Source organism: Panulirus ornatus, chromosome 1 (assembly GCF_036320965.1).
Source record: "Panulirus ornatus isolate Po-2019 chromosome 1, ASM3632096v1, whole genome shotgun sequence".
NCBI lineage: Eukaryota > Metazoa > Arthropoda > Malacostraca > Decapoda > Palinuridae > Panulirus > Panulirus ornatus.
In genome coordinates, this window is record NC_092224.1 from 3,757,800 (window position 1) to 3,779,061 (window position 21,262).

Consider the following 21,262-nt stretch of genomic DNA (forward strand, 5'->3'; position numbering starts at 1 on the left):
TTCAAAATACTCACTCCATCTCCTTCTCACATCACCACTACTTGTTATCACCTCCCCATTTATACCCTTCACTGAAGTTCCCATTTCTTCCCTCGTCTTAAAAACTTTCAATTTTTACATCTCACAGTCATTTACGTTATTTCCCTGCAAAAATCGAACAAATGCCTCCCTCTTCTCTTTCACTGATAATCTTACTACTTCATCCCACCACTCACTACCCGTTTTAATCTGCCCACCTCCCACGCTTCTCATGCCACAAGCATCGTTTGCGCAAGCAATCACTGTTTCCCCTAATACATCCCATTCCTTCCCCACAACCCTTACGTCCTTTGTTCTCACCTTTTTCCATTCTGTACATAGTCTCTTCTGGGACTTCCTCACACAAGTCTCCTTCCCAAGCTCACTTACTCTCACCACTCTCTTCACCCTAACATTATCTCTTCTTTTCTGAAAACCTCTACAAATCTTTACCTTCGCTTCCACAAGATAATGATCAGACATCCCTCCAGTTGCACCTCTCAGCACATTAACATCCAAAAGTCTCTCTTTCGCGCTTCTATCAATTAACACGTAATCCAATAACGCTCTCTGGCCATCTCTCATACTTACATACATATACTTATGTATATCTTTCCTTTTAAACCAGGTATTCCCAATCACCAGTCCCTTTTCAGCAAATAAATCTACAAGCTCTTCGCCATTTCCATTTACAACACTGAAAACACCATGTATACCAATTATTCCCTCAACTGCCACATTACTCACATTTTTGCATTCAAAACACCCATCACTATATTCCGGTCTCGCGCATCAAAACTACTAACACACTCACTCAGCTGCTCCCAAAACACTTGCCTCTCATGATCTTTCTTCTCATGCCCAGGTGCATATGCACCAATAATTACCCATCTCTCTCCATCCACTTTCGGTTTTACCCATATCAATCTAGAGTTTACTTTCTCACACTTTGTCATATACTCCCACCACTCCTGTTTTTTTCAGAAGTAGTGCTACTCCTTCCCTTACTCCTGTCCTCTCACTAACCCCTGACTTTACTCCCAAGACATTCCAAAACCACTCATCCCTTTTACCCTTAAGCTTCGTTTCACTCAGAGCCAAAACATCCAGGTTCCTTTCCTCAAACATACTACCTACCTCTTCTTTTTTCTCATCTTGGTTACATCCACACACATTTAGACACCCCAATCTGAGCCTTCGAGGAGGATGAGCACTCCCCGCGTGACTCCTACTTCTGCTTCCGCTTTTAGAAAGTTAAAATACAAGGAGGAGAGGGTTTCTAGCCCCCCCCCCCCAACCCTCCCGTCCCCTTTAGTTGCCTTCTACAACACGTGAGGAATGCATGGGAAGTATTTTTTCTCCCCTATCCCCAGGGATATATATATATATATATATATATATATATATATATATATATATATATATATATATATATATATATATATATATATATATATATATATATATATATATATATATATATATATATATATATATATATGTATATATATATATATATATATATATATATATATATATATATATATATATATATATATATATATATATACATATATATATCTGAGTACAGAATGGAAAAAGGTGAGAACAATGGAAGTAAGGGGAGTGGGGGAGGAATGGGATGTATTTAGGGAATCAGTGATGGATTGCGCAAAAGATGCTTGTGGCATGAGAAGAGTGGGAGGTGGGTTAATTAGAAAGGGTAGTGAGTGGTGGGATGAAGAAGTAAGAGTATTAGTGAAAGAGAAGAGAGAGGCATTTGGACGATTTTTGCAGGGAAAAAATGCAGTTGAGTGGGAGATGTATAAAAGAAAGAGACAGGAGGTCAAGAGAAAGGTGCAAGAGGTGAAAAAAAGGGCAAATGAGAGTTGGGGTGAGAGAGTATCATTAAATTTTAGGGAGAATAAAAAGATGTTCTGGAAGGAGGTAAATAAAGTGCGTAAGACAAGGGAGCAAATGGGAACTTCAGTGAAGGGCGCAAATGGGGAGGTGATAACAAGTAGTGGTGATGTGAGAAGGAGATGGAGTGAGTATTTTGAAGGTTTGTTGAATGTGTTTGATGATAGAGTGGCAGATATAGGGTGTTTTGGTCGAGATGGTGTGCAAAGTGAGAGGGTTAGGGAAAATGATTTGGTAAACAGAGAAGAGGTAGTGAAAGCTTTGCGGAAGATGAAAGCCGGCAAGGCAGCAGGTTTGGATGGTATTGCAGTGGAATTTATTAAAAAAGGGGGTGACTGTATTGTTGACTGGTTGGTAAGGTTATTTAATGTATGTATGACTCATGGTGAGGTGCCTGAGGATTGGCGGAATGCGTGCATAGTGCCATTGTACAAAGGCAAAGGGGATAAGAGTGAGTGCCCAAATTACAGAGGTATAAGTTTGTTGAGTATTCCTGGTAAATTATATGGGAGGGTATTGATTGAGAGGGTGAAGGCATGTAAAGAGCATCAGATTGGGGAAGAGCAGTGTGGTTTCAGAAGTGGTAGAGGATGTGTGGATCAGGTGTTTGCTTTGAAGAATGTATGTGAGAAATACTTAGAAAAGCAAATGGATATGTATGTAGCATTTATGGATCTGGAGAAGACATATGATAGAGTTGATAGAGATGCTCTGTGGAAGGTATTAAGAATATATGGTGTGGGAGGAAAGTTGTTAGAAGCAGTGAAAAGTTTTTATCGAGGATGTAAGGCATGTGTACGTGTAGGAAGAGAGGAAAGTGATTGGTTCTCAGTGAATGTAGGTTTGCGGCAGGGGTGTGTGATGTCTCCATGGTTGTTTAATTTGTTTATGGATGGGGTTGTGAGGGAGGTAAATGCAAGAGTTTTGGAAAGAGGGGCATGTATGAAGTCTGTTGGGGATGAGAGAGCTTGGGAAGTGAGTCAGTTGTTGTTCGCTGATGATACAGCGCTGGTGGCGGATTCATGTGAGAAACTGCAGAAGCTGGTGACTGACTTTGGTAAAGTGTGTGGAAGAAGAAAGTTAAGAGTAAATGTGAATAAGAGCAAGGTTATTAGGTACAGTAGGGTTGAGGGTCAATTCAATTGAGAGGTGAGTTTGAATGGAGAAAAACTGGAGGAAGTGAAGTGTTTTAGATATCTGGGAGTGGATCTGGCAGCGGATGGAACCATGGAAGCGGAAGTGGATCATAGGGTGGGGGAGGGGGCGAAAATTCTGGGGGCCTTGAAGAATGTGTGGAAGTCGAGAACATTATCTCGGAAAGCAAAAATGGGTATGTTTGAAGGAATAGTGGTTCCAACAATGTTGTATGGTTGCGAGGCGTGGGCTATGGATAGAGTTGTGCGCAGGAGGATGGATGTGATGGAAATGAGATGTTTGAGGACAATGTGTGGTGTGAGGTGGTTTGATCGAGTGAGTAACGTAAGGGTAAGAGAGATGTGTGGAAATAAAAAGAGCGTTGTTGAGAGAGCAGAAGAGGGTGTTTTGAAGTGTTTTGGGCACATGGAGAGGATGAGTGAGGAAAGATTGACCAAGAGGATATATGTGTCAGAGGTGGAGGGAACAAGGAGAAGAGGGAGACCAAATTGGAGGTGGAAAGATGGAGTGAAAAAGATTATGTGTGATCGGAGCCTGAACATGCAGGAGGGTGAAAGGAGGGCAAGGAATAGAGTGAATTGGAGCGATGTGGTATACCGGGGTTGACGTGCTGTCAGTGGATTGAATCAAGGCATGTGAAGCGTCTGGGGTAAACCATGGAAAGCTGTGTAGGTATGTATATTTGCGTGTGTGGACGTATGTATATACATGTGTATGGGGGGGGGGGGTGGGGCCATTTCCTTCGTCTGTTTCCTTGCGCTACCTCGCAAACGCGGGAGACAGCGACAAAGTATAATAAAAAATAAAATAAAAAAAAAATATATATATATATATATATATATATATATATATATATATATATATATATATATATATATATATATATATATATATATATATATATATATATATATGTTTGTGTGTGTGTGTGTGTGTATATATTCTTATTATTTATCATTTATTTTGCTTTGTCGCTGTCTCCCAGTTAGCTAGGTAGCGCAAGGAAACAGACGAAAGAATGGCCCAACCCACCCCCATACACATGTATATACATAAACGTCCACACACGCAAATATACATACCTACACAGCTTTCCATGGTTTACCCCAGACGCTTCACATGCCCTGGTTCAATCCACTGACAGCACGTCAACCCCGGTATACCACATCCATCTAATTCACTCTATTCCTTGCCCTCCTTTCACCCTCCTGCATGTTCAGGCCCCGATCACTCAAAATCTTTTTCACTCCATCTTTCCACCTCCAATTTGGTCTCCCACTTCTCCTCGTTCCCTCCACCTCCGACACATATATCCTCTTGGTCAATCTTTCCTCACTCATTCTCTCCATGTGCCCAAACCATTTCAAAACACCCTCTTCTGCTCTTTCAACCACGCTCTTTTTATTTCCACACATCTCTCTTACCCTTACGTTACTTACTCGATCAAACCACCTCACACCACACATTGTCCTCAAACATCTCATTTCCAGCACATCCACCCTCCTGCGCACAACTCTATCCATAGCCCACGCCTCGCAACCATACAACATTGTTGGAACTACTATTCCTTCAAAAATACCCATTTTTGCTTTCCGAGATTATGTTCTCGACTTCCACACATTTTTCAAGGCTCCCAGGATTTTCGCCCCCTCCCCCACCCTATGATCCACTTCCGCTTCCATGGTTCCATCCGCTGCCAGATCCACTCCCAGATATCTAAAACACTTTACTTCCTCCAGTTTTTCTCCATTCAAACTTACCTCCCAAATGACTGACCCTCAACCCTACTGTACCTAATAACCTTGCTCTTATTCACATTTACTCTTAACTTTCTTCTTTCACACACTTTACCAAACTCAGTCACCAGCTTCTGCAGTTTCTTACATGAATCAGCAACCAGCGCTGTATCATCAGCGAACAACAACTGACTCACTTCCTAAGCTCTCTCATCCACAACAGACTTCATACTTGCCCCTCTTTCCAAAACTCTTGCATTCACCTCCCTAACAACCCCATCCATAAACAAATTAAACAACCATGGAGACATCACACACCCCTGCAGCAAACCTACATTCACTGAGAACCAATCACTTTCCTCTCTTCCTACACGTACACATGCCTTACATCCTCGATAAAAACTTTTCACTGCTTCTAACAACTTGCCTCCCACACCATATATTCTTAATACCTTCCACAGAGCATCTCTATCAACTCTATCATATGCCTTCTCCAGATCCATAAATGCTACATACAAATCCATTTGCTTTTCTAATTATTTCTCACATACATTCTTCAAAGCAAACACCTGATCCACACATCCTCTACCACTTCTGAAACCACACTGCTCTCCCCCAATCTGATGCTCTGTACATGCCTTCACCCTCTCAATCAATACCCTCCCATATAATTTACCAGGAATACTCAACAAACTTATACCTCTGAAATTTGAGCACTCACTCTTATCCCCTTTGCCTTTGTACAATGGCACTATGCACGCATTCCGCCAATCCTCAGGCACCTCACCATGAGTCATACATACATTAAATAACCTTACCAACCAGTCAATAATACAGTCACCCCCTTTTTTAATAAATTCCACTGCAATACCATCCAAACCTGCTGCCTTGCCGGCTTTCATCTTCCGCAAAGCTTTTACTACCTCTTCTCTGTTTACCAAATCATTTTCCCTAACCCTCTCACTTTGCACACCACCTCGACCAAAACACCCTATATCTGCCACTCTATCATCAAACACATTCAACAAACCTTCAAAACACTCACTCCAACTCCTTCTCACATCACCACTACTTGTTATCAACTCCCCATTAGCGCCTTTCACTGAAGTTCCCATTTGCTCCCTTGTCTTACGTACTTTATTTACCTCCTTCCAGAACATCTTTTTATTCTCCCTAAAATTTAATGATACTCTCTCACCCCAACTCTCATTTGCCCTCTTTTTCACCTCTTGCACCTTTCTCTTGACCTCCTGTCTCTTTCTTTTATACATCTCCCACTCAATTGCATTTTTTCCCTGCAAAAATCGTCCAAATGCCTCTCTCTTCTCTTTCACTAATACTCTTACTTCTTCATCCCACCACTCACTACCCTTTCTAATCAATCCACCTCCCACTCTTCTCATGCCACAAGAATCTTTTGCGCAATCCATCACTGATTCCCTAAAAACATCCCATTCCTCCCCCACTCCCCTTACTTCCATTGTTCTCACCTTTTTCCATTCTGTATTCATTCTCTCCTGGTACTTCCTCACACAAGTCTCCTTCCCAAGCTCACTTACTCTCACCACCCTCTTCACCCCAACATTCACTCTTTTTTTCTGAAAACCCATACAAATCTTCACCTTAGCCTCCACTAGATAATGATCAGACATCCCTCCAGTTGCACCTCTCAGCACATTAACATCCAAAAGTCTCACTTTCGCGCGCCTGTCAATTAACACGTAATCCAATAACGCTCTCTGGCCATCTCTCCTACTTACATACGTATACTTATGTATATCTCGTTTTTTAAACTAGGTATTCTCAATCACCAGCTCTTTTTCAGCACATAAATCTACAAGCTCTTCACCATTTCCATTTACAACACTGAACACCACATGTATACCAATTATTCCCTCAACTGCCACATTACTCACCTTTGCATTCAAATCACCCATCACTATAACCCGGTCTCGTGCATCAAAACCACTAACAATATATATATATATATATATATATATATATATATATATATATATATATATATTTTTTTTTTTTTTTCTTTTTTATACTTTGTCGCTGTCTCCCGCGTTTGCGAGGTAGCGAAAGGAAACAGACGAAAGAAATGGCCCAACCCCCCCCCATACACATGTACATACACACGTCCACACACGCAAATATACATACCTACACAGCTTTCCATGGTTTACCCCAGACGCTTCACATGCCTTGATTCAATCCACTGACAGCACGTCAACCCCTGTATACCACATCGCTCCAATTCACTTTATTCCTTGCCCTCCTTTCACCCTCCTGCATGTTCAGGCCCCGATCACACAAAATCCTTTTCACTCCATCTTTCCACCTCCAATTTGGTCTCCCTCTTCTCCTCGTTCCCTTCACCTCCGACACATACATCCTCTTGGTCAATCTTTCCTCACTCATTCTCTCCATGTGCCCAAACCATTTCAAAACACCCTCTTCTGCTCTCTCAACCACGCTCTTTTTATTGCCACACATCTCTCTTACCCTTACGTTACTTACTCGATCAAACCACCTCACACCACACATTGTCCTCAAACATCTCATTTCCAGCACATCCATCCTCCTGAGCACAACTCTATCCATAGCCCACGCCTCGCAACCATACAACATTGTTGGAACTACTATTCCTTCAAACATACCCATTTTTGCTTTCCGGGATAATGTTCTCGACTTCCACACATTTTTCAAGGCTCCCAAAATTTTCGCCCCCTCCCCCACCCTATGATCCACTTCCGCTTCCATGGTTCCATCCGCTGACAGATCCACTCCCAGATATCTAAAACACTTCACTTCCTCCAGTTTTTCTCCATTCAAACTCACCTCCCAATTGACTTGACCCTCAACCCTACTGTACCTAATAACCTTGCTCTTATTCACATTTACTCTTAACTTTCTTCTTCCACACACTTTACCAAACTCAGTCACCAGCTTCTGCAGTTTCTCACATGAATCAGCCACCAGCGCTGTATCATCAGCGAACAACAACTGACTCACTTCCCAAGCTCTCTCATGCCCAACAGACTTCATACTTGCCCCTCTTTCCAAGACTCTTGCATTTACCTCCCTAACAACCCCATCCATAAACAAATTAAACAACCATGGAGACATCACACACCCCTGCCGCAAACCTACATTCACTGAGAACCAATCACTTCCCTCTCTTCCTACACGTACACACGCCTTACATCCTCGATAAAAACTTTTCACTGCTTCTAACAACTTGCCTCCCACACCATATATTCTTAATACCTTCCACAGAGCATCTCTATCAACTCTATCATTTGCCTTCTCCAGATCCATAAATGCTACATACAAATCCATTTGCTTTTCTAAGTATTTCTCACATACATTCTTCAAAGCAAACACCTGATCCACACATCCTCTACCACTTCTGAAACCAAACTGCTCTTCCCCAATCTGATGCTCTGTACATGCCTTCACCCTCTCAATCAACACCCTCCCATATAATTTACCAGGAATACTCAACAAACTTATACCTCTGTAATTTGAGCACTCACTCTTATCCCCTTTGCCTTTGTACAATGGCACTATGCACGCATTCCGCCAATCCTCAGGCACCTCACCATGAGTCATACATACATTAAATAACCTTACCAACCAGTCAACAATACAGTCACCCCCTTTTTTAATAAATTCCACTGCAATACCATCCAAACCTGCTGCCTTGCCGGCTTTCATCTTCCGCAAAGCTTTTACTACCTCTTCTCTGTTTACCAAATCATTTTCCCTAACCCTCTCACTTTGCACACCACCTCGACCCAAACACCCTATATCTGCCACTCTGTCATCAGACACATTAAACAAACCTTCAAAATACTCATTCCATCTCCTTCTCACATCACCACTACTTGTTATCACCTCCCCATTTACGCCCTTCACTGAAGTTCCCATTTGCTCCCTTGTCTTACGCACCCTATTTACCTCTTCCAGAACATCTTTTTATTCTCCCTAAAATTTACTGATAGTCTCTCACCCCAACTCTCATTTGCCCTTTTTTTCACCTCTTGCACCTTTCTCTTGACCTCCTGTCTCTTTCTTTTATACTTCTCCCACTCAATTGCATTTTTTCCCTGCAAAAATCGTCCAAATGCCTCTCTCTTCTCTTTCACTAATACTCTTACTTCTTCAACCCACCACTCACTACCCTTTCTAAACAGCCCACCTCCCACTCTTCTCATGCCACAAGCATCTTTTGCGCAATCCATCACTGATTCCCTAAATACATCCCATTCCTCCCCCACTCCCCTTACTTCCATTGTTCTCACCTTTTTCCATTCTGTACACAGTCTCTCCTGATACTTCTTCACACAGGTCTCCTTCCCAAGCTCACTTACTCTCACCACCTTCTTCACCCCAACACTCACTCTTCTTTTCTGAAAACCCATACTAATCTTCACCTTAGCCTCCACAAGATAATGATCAGACATCCCTCCAGTTGCACCTCTCAGCACATTGACATCCAAAAGTCTCTCTTTCGCACGCCTGTCAATTAACACGTAATCCAATAACGCTCTCTGGCCATCTTTCCTACTTACATAAGTATACTTATGTATATCTCGCTTTTTAAACCAGGTATATATATATATATATATATATATATATATATATATATATATATATATATATATATATATATATATATATATATATATATATATATATATATATATATATATATATATATATATATATATATATATATATATATATATATATCCCTGGGGATAGGGGAGAAAGAATACTTCCCACGCATTCCTCACGTGTCGTAGAAAGCGACTAGAGGGGACGGGAGCGGGTGGCCAGAAACCCTCCCCTCCTTGTATTCTAACTTCCTAAAAGGGGAAACAGAAGAAGGAGTCACGCGGGGAGTGCTCATCCTCCTCGAATGATCAGATTGGGGTGTCTAAATGTGTGTGAATGTAACCAAGATGAGAAAAAAAGAGAGATAGGTAGTATGTTTGAGGAAAGAAACCTGGATGTTTTGGCTCTGAGTGAAACGAAGCTCAAGGGTGAAGGGGAAGAGTGTTTTGTGAATGTCTTGGGAGTAAAGTCAGGGGTTAGTGAGGGACAAGAGCAAGGGAAGGAGTAGCACTACTCCTGAAACAGGAGTTTTGGGAATATGTAATAGAGTGTAAGAAAGTAAATTCTAGATTGATATGGGTAAAACTTGAAGTTGATGGAGAGAGATGTGTGATTATTGGTGCATATGCACCTGGGCATGAGAAGAAAGATCATGAGAGGCAAGTGTTTTGGGAGCAGCTGAATGAGTGTATTAGTGGTTTTGATGCACAAGACCGGGTTATACTGATGGGTGTTTTCTATGCAAAGGTGAGTAATGTGGCAGTTGAGGGAATAATTGGTATACATGGGGTGTTCAGTGCTGTAAATGGAAATGGCGAAGAGCTTGTAGATTTATGTGTTGAAAAAGACTGTTGATTGGGAATACCTGGTTTAAAAGGCGAGATATACATAAGTATACGTATGTAAGTAGGAAAGATGGCCAGAGAGCGTTATTGGATTACGTGTTAATTGATAGGCGCGCGAAAGAGAGACTTTTGGATGTTAATGTGCCGAGAGGTGCAACTGGAGGGATGTCTGATCATTATCTTGTGGAGGCAAAGGTGAAGATTTGTAGGGGTTTTCAGAAAAGAAGAGATAGTGTTAGGGTGAAGAGAGTGGTGAGAGTAAGCGAGCTTCGGAAGGTGACTTGTGTGAGGAAGTACCAGGAGAGACTGAGTACAGAATGGAAAAGGGTGAGAACAAAGGAGGTAAGGAGAGTGGGGGAGAAATGGGATGTATTTTGGGAATCAGTGATGGCTTGCGCAAAAGATGCTTGTGGCATGAGAAGAGTGGGAGGTGGGTCGATTAGAAAGGGTAGTGAGTGGTGGGATGAAGAAGTAAGATTATTAGTGAAAGAGAAGAAAGAGGCATTTGGACGATTTTTGCAGGGAAAGAATGCAATTGAGTGGGAGATGTATAAAAGAAAGAGGCAGGAGGTCAAGAGAAAGGTGCAAGAGGTGAAACAGAGGGCAAATGAAAGTTGGGGTGAGAGAGTATCATTAAATATTAGGGAAAATAAAAAGAGGTAAATAAAGGTAAATAAAAGGTATGTAAATAAAGTGCGTAAGACAAGGAAGGAAAAGAAACTTCAGTGAAGGGGGTTAATGGGGAGGTGATAACAAGTGGGGGTGATGTGAGAAGGAGATGCAGTGAGTATTTTAAAGTTTTGTTGTATGTGTTTGATGATAGAGTCGCAGATATAGGGTGTTTTGGTCGAGGTGGTGTGCAATGTGAGAGGGTTAGGGAAAATGATTTGGTAAACAGAGAAGAGGTAGTAAAAGCTTTGCGGAAGATGAAAGCCGGCAAGGCAGCAGGTTTGGATGGTATTGCAGTGGAATTTATTAAAAAAGGGGGTGACTGTATTGTTGACTGGTTGGTAAGGTTATTTAATGTATGTATGACTCATGGTGAGGTGCCTGAGGATTGGCGGAATGCGTGCATAGTGCCATTGTACAAAGGCAAAGGGGATAAGAATGAGTGCTCATATTACAGAGGTATAAGTTTGTTGAGTATTCCTGGTAAATTATATGGGAGGGTATTGATTGAGAGGGTGAAGGCATGTACAGAGCATCAGACTGGGGAAGAGCAGTGTGGTTTCAGAAGTGGTAGAGGATGTGTGGGTCAGGTTTTTGCTTTGAAGAATGTATGTGAGAAATATTTAGAAAAGCAAATGTATTTGTATGTAGCATTTATGGATCTGGAGAAGGCATATGATAGAGTTGATAGAGATGCTCTGTGGAAGGTATTAAGAATATATGGTGTGGGAGGCAAGTTGTTAGAAGCAGTGAAAAGTTTTTATCGAGGATGTAAGGCATGTGTACGTGTAGGAAGAGAGGAAAGTGATTGGTTCTCAGTGAATGTAAGTTTGCGGCAGGGGTGTGTGATGTCTCATGGTTGTTTAATTTGTTTATGGATGGGGTTGTTAGGGAGGTGAATGCAAGAGTTTTGGAAAGAGGGGCAAGTATGCAGTCTGTTGTGGATGAGAGAGCTTGGGAAGTGAGTCAGTTGTTGTTCGCTGATGAAACAGCGCTGGTGGCTGTTTCATGTGAGAAACTGCAGAAGCTGGTGACTGAGTTTGGTAGAGTGTGTGAAAGAAGAAAGTTAAGAGTAAATGTGAATAAGAGCGAGGTTATTAGGTACAGTAGGGTTGAGGGTCAATTCAAATGGGAGGTAAGTTTGAATGGAGAAAAACTGGAGGAAGTAAAGTGTTTTAGATATCTGGGAGTGGATCTGGCAGCGGATAGAACCATGGAAGCGGAAGTGAATCATAGGGTGGGGGAGGGTGCGAGAATCCTGGGAGCCTTGAAGAATGTGTGGAAGTCGAGAACATTATCTCGGAAAGCAAAAATGGGTATGTTTGAAGGAATAGTGGTTCCAACAATGTTGTATGGTTGCGAGGCGTGGGCTATGGATAGAGTTGTGCGCAGGAGGATGGATGTGCTGGAAATGAGATGTTTGAGGACAATGTGTGGTGTGAGGTGGTTTGATCGAGTAAGTAACGTAAGGGTAAGAGAGATGTGTGGAAATAAAAAGAGCGTGGTTGAGAGAGCAGAAGAGGGTGTTTTGAAATGGTTTGGGCACATGGAGAGAATGAGTGAGGAAAGATTGACCAAGAGGATATATGTGTCGGAGGTGGAGGGAACGAGGAGAAGTGGGAGACCAAATTGGAGGTGGAAAGATGGATTGAAAAAGAGTTTGTGTGATCGGGGCCTGAACATGCAGGAGGGTGAAAGGAGGGCAAGGAATAGAGTGAATTGGATCGATGTGGTATACCGGGGTTGACGTGCTGTCAGTGGATTGAATCAGGGCATGTGAAGCGTCTGGGGTAAACCATGGAAAGTTGTGTGGGGCCTGGATGTGGAAAGGGAGCTGTGGTTTCGGGCATTATTGCGTGGCACCTAGAGACTGAGTGTGAACGAATGGGGCCTTTCTTGTCTTTTCCTAGTGCTACCTCGCACACATGAGGGGGGAGAGGGAAGGTATTCCATGTGTGGCGAGGTGGCGATGGGAGTGAATGGGGGCAGACAGTGTGAATTGTGTGCATGGGTATATATGTATGTGTCTGTGTAAGTATACATATGTGTACATTGAGATGTATAGGTATGTATATTTGCGTGTGTAAACGTGTGTGTATACAATGTGTATGGGGGTGGGTTGGGCCATTTCTTTCGTCTGTTTCCTTGCGCTACCTCGCAAACGCGGGAGACAGCGACAAAGCAAAATAGATAAATAAATAAATAAATAAATATATATATATATATATATATATATATATATATATATATATATATATATATATATATATATATATATATTTTTTTTTTTTTGCTTTGTCGCTGTCTCCCGCGTTTGCGAGGTAGCGCAAGGAAACAGACGAAAGAAATGGCCCAACCCACCCCCATACACATGCCTTGATTCAATCCACTGACAGCACGTCAACACCGGTACACCACATCGCTCCAATTCACTCTATTCTTTGCCCTCCTTTCACCCTCCTGCATGTTCAGGCCCCGATCACACAAAATCTTTTTCACTCCATCTCTCCACCTCCAATTTGGTCTCCCTGTTCTCCTCGTTCCCTCCACCTCCGACACATATATCCTCTTGGTCAATCTTTCCCCACTCATTCTCTCCATGTGACCAAACCATTTCAAAACACCCTCTTCTGCTCTCTCAACAACGCTCTTTTTATTTCCACACATCTCTCTTACCCTTACGTTACTTACTCGATCAAACCACCTCACACCACACATTGTCCTCAAACATCTCATTTCCAGCACATCCATCCTCCTGCGCACAACTCTATCCATAGTCCACGCCTCGCAACCATACAACATTGTTGGAATCACTATTCCTTCAAACATACCCATTTTTGCTCTCCGAGATAATGTTCTCGACTTCCACACATTCTTCAAGGCTCCCAGAATTTTCGCCCCCTCCCCCACCCTATGATCCACTTCCGCTTCCATGGTTCCATCCGCTGCCAGATCCACTCCCAGATGTATAAAACACTTCACTTCCTCCAGTTTTTCTCCATTCAAACTCACCTCCCAATTGAATTGACCCTCAACCCTACTGTACCTAATAACCTTGCTCTTATTCACATTTACTCTTAACTTTCTTCTTTCACACACTTTACCAAACTCAGTCACCAGCTTCTGCAGTTTCTCACATGAATCAGCCACCAGCGCTGTATATATATATATACATATATATATATATATACATATATATATATATATATATATATATATATATATATATATATATATATATATATATATATATATATATATTTTTTTTTTTTATTTTTTATTATACTTTGTCGCTGTCTCCCGCGTTTGCGAGGTAGCGCAAGGAAACAGACGAAAAAAATGGCCCAACCCCCCCCCCCCATACACATGTATATACATACGTCCACACACGCAAATATACATACCTACACAGCTTTCCATGGTTTACCCCAGACGCTTCACATGCCTTGATTCAATCCACTGACAGCACGTCAACCCCTGTATACCACATCGCTCCAATTCACTCTATTCCTTGCCCTCCTTTCACCCTCCTGCATGTTCAGGCCCCGATCATATAAAATCTTTTTCACTCCATCTTTCCACCTCCAATTTGGTCTCCCTCTTCTCCTCGTTCCCTCCACCTCCGACACATATATCCTCTTGGTCAATCTTTCCTCACTCATTCTCTCCATGTGCCCAAACCACTTCAAAACACACTCTTCTGCTCTCTCAACCACGCTCTTTTTATTTCCACACATCTCTCTTACCCTTACGTTACTCACTCGATCAAACCACCTCACACCACACATTGTCCTCAAACATCTCATTTCCAGAACATCCATCCTCCTGCGCACAACTCTATCCATAGCCAAGGCCTCGCAACCATACAACATTGTTGGAACCACTACTCCTTCAAACATACCCATTTCTGCTTTCCGAGATAATGTTCTCTACTTCCACAAATTCTTCAAGGCCCCCAGAATTTTCGCCCCCTCCCCCACCCTATGATCCACTTCCGCTTCCATGGTTCCATCCGCTGCCAGATCCACTCCCAGATATCTAAAACACTTCACTTCCTCCAGTTTTTCTCCATTCAAACTCACCTCCCAATTGACTTGACTCTCAACCCTACTGTACCTAATAACCTTGCTCTTATTCACATTTACTCTTAACTTTCTTCTTCCACACACTTTACCAAAGTCAGTCACCAGCTTCTGCAGTTTCTCACATGAATCAGCCACCAGCGCTGTATCATCAGCGAACAACAACTGACTCACTTCCCAAGCTCTCTCATCCCCAACAGACTTCATACTTGCCCCTCTTTCCAAAACTCTTGCATTTACCTCCCTAACAACCTCATCCATAAACAAATTAAACAACCATGGAGACATCACACACCCACACACACACACATATATATATATATATATATATATATATATATATATATATATATATATATATATGCATTTGAGTGGGAGATGTATAAAAGAAAGAGACAGGAGGTCAAGAGAAAGGTGCAAGAGGTGAAAAAAAGGGCAAATGAGAGTTGGGGTGAGAGAGTATCATTACATTTTAGGGAGAATAAAAAGATGTTCTGGAAGGAGGTAAATAAAGTGCGTAAGACAAGGGAGCAAATGGGAACTTCGGTGAAGGGCGCAAGTGGGGAGGTGATAACAAGTAGTGGTGATGTGAGAAGGAGATGGAGTGAGTATTTTGAAGGTTTGTTGAATGTGTTTGATGATAGAGTGGCAGATATAGGGTGTTTTGGTCGAGGTGGTGTGCAAAGTGAGAGGGTTAGGGAAAATGATTTGGTAAACAGAGAAGAGGTAGTGAAAGCTTTGCGTAAGATGAAAGCCGGCAAGGCAGCAGGTTTGGATGGTATTGCAGTGGAATTTATTAAAAAAGGGGGTGACTGTATTGTTGACTGGTTGGTAAGGTTATTTAATGTATGTATGACTCATGGTGAGGTGCCTGAGGATTGGCGGAATGCGTGCATAGTGCCATTGTACAAAGGCAAAGGGGATAAGAGTGAGTGCTCAAATTACAGAGGTATAAGTTTGTTGAGTATTCCTGGTAAATTATATGGGAGGGTATTGATTGAGAGGGTGAAGGCATGTACAGAGCATCAGATTGGGGAAGAGCAGTGTGGTTTCAGAAGTGGTAGAGGATGTGTGGATCAGGTGTTTGCTTTGAAGAATGTATGTGAGAAATACTTAGAAAAGCAAATGGATTTGTATGTAGCATTTATGGATCTGGAGAAGGCATATGATAGAGTTGATAGAGATGCTCTGTGGAAGGTATTAAGAATATATGGTGTGGGAGGAAAGTTGTTAGAAGCAGTGAAAAGTTTTTATCGAGGATGTAAGGCATGTGTACGTGTAGGAAGAGAGGAAAGTGATTGGTTCTCAGTGAATGTAGGTTTGCGACAGGGGTGTGTGATGTCTCCATGGTTGTTTAATTTGTTTATGGATGGGGTTGTTAGGGAGGTAAATGCAAGAGTTTTGGAAAGAGGGGCAAGTATGAAGTCTGTTGGGGATGAGAGAGCTTGGGAAGTGAGTCAGTTGTTGTTCGCTGATGATACAGCGCTGGTGGCTGATTCATGTGAGAAACTGCAGAAGCTGGTGACTGAGTTTGGAAAAGTGTGTGGAAGAAGAAAGTTAAGAGTAAATGTGAATAAGAGCAAGGTTATTAGGTACAGTAGGGTTGAGGGTCAAGTCAATTGGGAGGTGAGTTTGAATGGAGAAAAACTGGAGGAAGTGAAGTGTTTTAGATATCTGGGAGCGGATGGAACCATGGAAGCGGAAGTGGATCATAGGGTGGGGGAGGGGGCGAAAATCCTGGGAGCCTTGAAGAATGTGTGGAAGTCGAGAACATTATCTCGGAAAGCAAAAATGGGTATGTTTGAAGGAATAGTGGTTCCAACAATGTTGTATGGTTGCGAGGCGTGGGCTATGGATAGAGTTGTGCGCAGGAGGATGGATGTTCTGGAAATGAGATGTTTGAGGACAATGTGTGGTGTGAGGTGGTTTGATCGAGTGAGTAACGTAAGGGTAAGAGAGATGTGTGGAAATAAAAAGATCGTGATTGAGAGAGCAGAAGAGGGTGTTTTGAAGTGTTTTGGGCACATGGAGAGGATGAGTGAGGAAAGATTGACCAAGAGGATATATGTGTCGGAGGTGGAGGGAACAAGGAGAAGAGGGAGACCAAATTGGAGGTGGAGAGATGGAGTGAAAAAGATTTTGTGTGATCGGGGCCTGAACATGCAGGAATGTGAAAGGAGGGCAAGGAATAGAGTGAATTGGAGCGATGTGGTATACCGGGGTTGACGTGCTGTCAGTGGATTGAAGCAAGGCATGTGAAGCGTCTGGGGTAAACCATGGAAAGCTGTGTAGGTATGTATATTTGCGTGTGTGGACGTATGTATATACATGTGTATGGGGGGGGGTTGGGCCATTTCTTTCGTCTGTTTCCTTGCGCTATCTCGCAAACGCGGGAGACAGCGACAAAGTATAACAAAAAAAATAAAAAAATATATATATATATATATATATATATATATATATATATATATATATATATATATATATATATATATATATGTATACATATATATATATATATATATATATATATATATATATATATATATATATATATATATATATATATATATATATATATATATATATATATATACATATATATATATATATATATATATATATATATATATATATATATGTATATATATATATATATATATATATATATATATATATATATATATATATATATATATATATATATATATATATGACATAACAGGCTAAGATTGATCATTATGAAAGGTATGGAGACGTATGTTTGCGGCACCTGACATGAATTTGATGATAAAAACGCAGTGATGTGACTTAATACACACAAACTAAAGAGAATGCCCCAGTTATTGATTGTATCGCGCGTTTAATAAGAGGGAAATCGAGACTTACATAGATGTGGTGGTATCTCAGGGCAGACGGGAAGTTTTCTTATTTGTTTTTCGATGGGACTGACCATGTCATTCCTCGTTTTGGAGGTCAAACTGACTTTCTCCGTCAGTGGCGGGGCAAAGGTCGTAAGATCGTTGTGTTCTCGGAGATGCAGTCGTTCGAATTCCTTTTCAGTTTCACTTAATTTTTCTCGCAGAGGATCCGATGATTGTTTGTTCGTTCTCAGGGTGTTTTTTTCTGAAGTTATTTGGTTTGTGTTAGATCGCTTATAGTTGATGCTCATACCACTGGTTTTCTCTTTGAAATATGAGTTTGTCATTTCTCTGCTATTTGAAGGGCTATCTGTGCTCACATGTGCAGCTGTGTTTAGTTGCTTAGCTTCCAATAAGTTTTTCTGGGGTACATGGATACGATCATCACAGTCGCTGTCACCACTGTTACATCTTTTCTTCTTGATGATTCGTCTAATCAGGTTATCAGTCTTTTCTGTCATCTTACTAATAACACCAATTTCTCGGGCAACGCGACCACCCGCAGTGTTCACCACACGATTATTTCGAATCTGTCCTTCTGATTTAGCGTTATGTTTTACTTTATCTCCACTCGCGCCTTGATTGACTTTGGTTCTTGGAGCGCCCGGGTCTTCCCTACTAGCATCCATCATCGAAGTCTCCTCACTGTCCTCCCTTGCCGTCACCAGACCTGGAGACTCTGCATCGCCAGCTGAAGGGGTGGTAACTCTCAATGCAGGAGGGAGAGCCAAATGCACTGATTCTGGAGGATTGGAAGCTGAGGGAAAGAGTGTAGTTGTGCTTGAGGAATGAGTGACGATAGTGTGGGTGGTTTGGTGGGATACATAGTTGGGGAGTGCAAGCTGTGGTGTGGGTGGGGAGACATTTGAGGATCCATCAGTACCAGCAGAGAGGGCAGCTAGTTGGTGTATGGAATTCTTATGGTGGGTGGAGTGGGTGACAAGAAGGGAGTTCCTTGTGATGCTGTCTATCGAATGGTTCTGCCGTTGACTGTTGGCGGTAAACACCGTGTTCATCTGGGGATAAAGGACGGCAATGTTAGACGAGTAAAGGGTTACCGAAGTCTGTCCAGAGCTCTCTAGCTCAGAAGGACCTTGGCCTCTGTACCACCTCTGTCAAAGAAATATGGTGCTTGAGGATTGAAAATGTCAAATGCTCACTTTAAAGCTAAACAAACTGGATACCCTAATCATTGTAACTAGTCAATCTCCCCTTTCTACCTTTCTCTTTCTCTAATAACTTCAACTTCTCCCGGCACTTTAATGAAGCCGCCAAGAAAGCAAATACGATATTAGGATGTATTCAAATAAACATTAGACACAAAAGCAAAGTTTTGATATTGCCACCGTGCTTAAAATTAGTTAGACCTCACCTCGAATGTGCAGTGCTGCTCTCGGCCCCTGGCTTAAGTAAGGATATTCTTAAATTGGAAGCAGTGCAACGAAGACCGACTAAATTTATTCCTTCCTTACGTAACAAACCATATGAGGACAGACGGCGAGAATTAGACTTGTTCTTTCTAAGGAAGTGGCGTCTCCTGGGAAAATTAACAAAATGTTGTAAAACACTTAAAGGATTCAACAACATCAATATCGAAAATTTCTTTACAGTAGCGCCAGCATTGCCAAAGAGAGAAAAATTGACTAAAACTTAAAGGTCACTGAGTTCATCTGGAATGTACGATATATATCTTCACTAACGACTTTACCGACGAATGGAATAATCTCTTGAACATTTTGTTAAGTGCAACAACCTTAGTGTCTTTAAGATTAGGTTTGACCATCACCTTCCAGTAGTCTCCAGTATTGAATGATCTATTTAATTAATCATCATAACGTAGTGTTATATCATGCTACCTTCTCACCCTGACCATACTGCGGTAACATACCAGCATTGATTAATCCGTGCCACCTGCTTTCAGGAAGCAAGAAAGAGTTGTATCATGAAAGGTGAGAGGCTTGTGCTCAAGATTATCCTCACTATTGTTTTCATAATAGAAAGTAAAAAGATGCGTTTCGTTGTTGGTGGGAAGTATGATATTAACATTCATCTTCTTTATGACTCCTCTAACAAATTTTCGTTTTGTATTATTTCAACCTGTTTTCCATCCGGCGTGTTACTGGAGGGAGTGGAGGGTGTGGAGAGAGCCTTTACTTTGCTATCCTTTTCTTCCACTGTTTTTAACGGGAGTGCATTTTTTTCCTTTTAGATAGTGTTAAGACCAGACCACCTTCCTTGTACCTTGGGTCGTGTAGTGTTTGTATCTATGTAACTCTATGTAACTCTCTCTCTCTGCCATTGCGGCCAGATCTCTTCGTAGGAGTGAACACACAGACACAGACTCTCTCTCTCTCTCTCTCTCGATCGATCGATCGATCGATCGATCGAAATGAAGTGCAGAGCGTAGGAGGCTTGGTCTATGGGAGAGATGAAGTAACCAGCTCCATACCTCAATGGACGAAGCGTTGGAGATGAATTGCGGTAGGGTCTTGTATTGTCTAAACTGAAAGAGCCAGATTTTCTGAGTCCCTTTGTTGGCCCGCCCACCTCCGCCACCACCCATGGTGCTCATGCCAAGTCCATCGTCACCTGCTTGGCTGCTCTCCAGTTGCATTCTTATGACGTGCCACACTATCGTTATCTGTCGGGAGAATAAATATTACAACACTTGTTACGAGCCCATATGTCACGAATTTGTTTTTCTCCCCTAATCCCATATCCAGAGTCATTTATGTGAGTGGATCGCGATCCACATCTGGCAAACAACATGAGAAGAGGATCGTAGTTTTCATTCCTACGTCGATCCTTCTCGCAAGAAATACCTACAGTAGAGCTTGGACCTTTTAGACCCTCCTGACTGTCACTCATTTCCCCCACGTCGCGTCTCCAGTCGTACATTCGCTCTGTTTTGCATCATAATCATCTTCATTACCAACATCCACTCACCGTCTTCTATCAATATCATCTTCTAACGTACAGTCTGAAATCTACTCCCTTATTGCAAGCCTGTTCCCTCCTTACTTGTTACGGGATCTCTACCCATGACTAGAACTTGCCTTCCTTAGTCATACATGTAACCTGCTCAGGTTCCGGCTCTGCGTACTCGTTGCTCACGCTGGCAAAATATTTCAACCGTCGAACCACTGGGGTACCTGATGATCGTGCAAGGGTTTCTGTGGTGAGGGTTCTTGGATTTAGATTCTACTCTTACTCATCTACTCTAAAACGTTAGTCACTCATGGTGACATCATGCCTACAGACATACTTGTCAATTACACATAAACTGATAC

At 41.9% G+C, this 21,262-nt stretch overlaps 1 protein-coding gene across 1 annotated transcript in view; it reads right to left on the bottom strand.

Moving 5' to 3' along the window:
• LOC139750913 (uncharacterized) overlaps positions 1 to 20,870 on the bottom strand; it is a 264,061-nt gene extending 243,191 nt beyond the window's left edge. The window contains exons 1-3 of the mRNA XM_071666216.1: positions 20,799 to 20,870; positions 20,422 to 20,613; positions 17,941 to 18,988 (exon numbers count right to left, since the gene is read on the bottom strand). Of these exons, the coding sequence (XP_071522317.1) occupies positions 17,941 to 18,988; positions 20,422 to 20,613; positions 20,799 to 20,870 (1,312 nt within the window). The remainder of the gene's footprint in view (positions 1 to 17,940; positions 18,989 to 20,421; positions 20,614 to 20,798) is intronic.
• Positions 20,871 to 21,262: the final 392 nt, after the last annotated feature.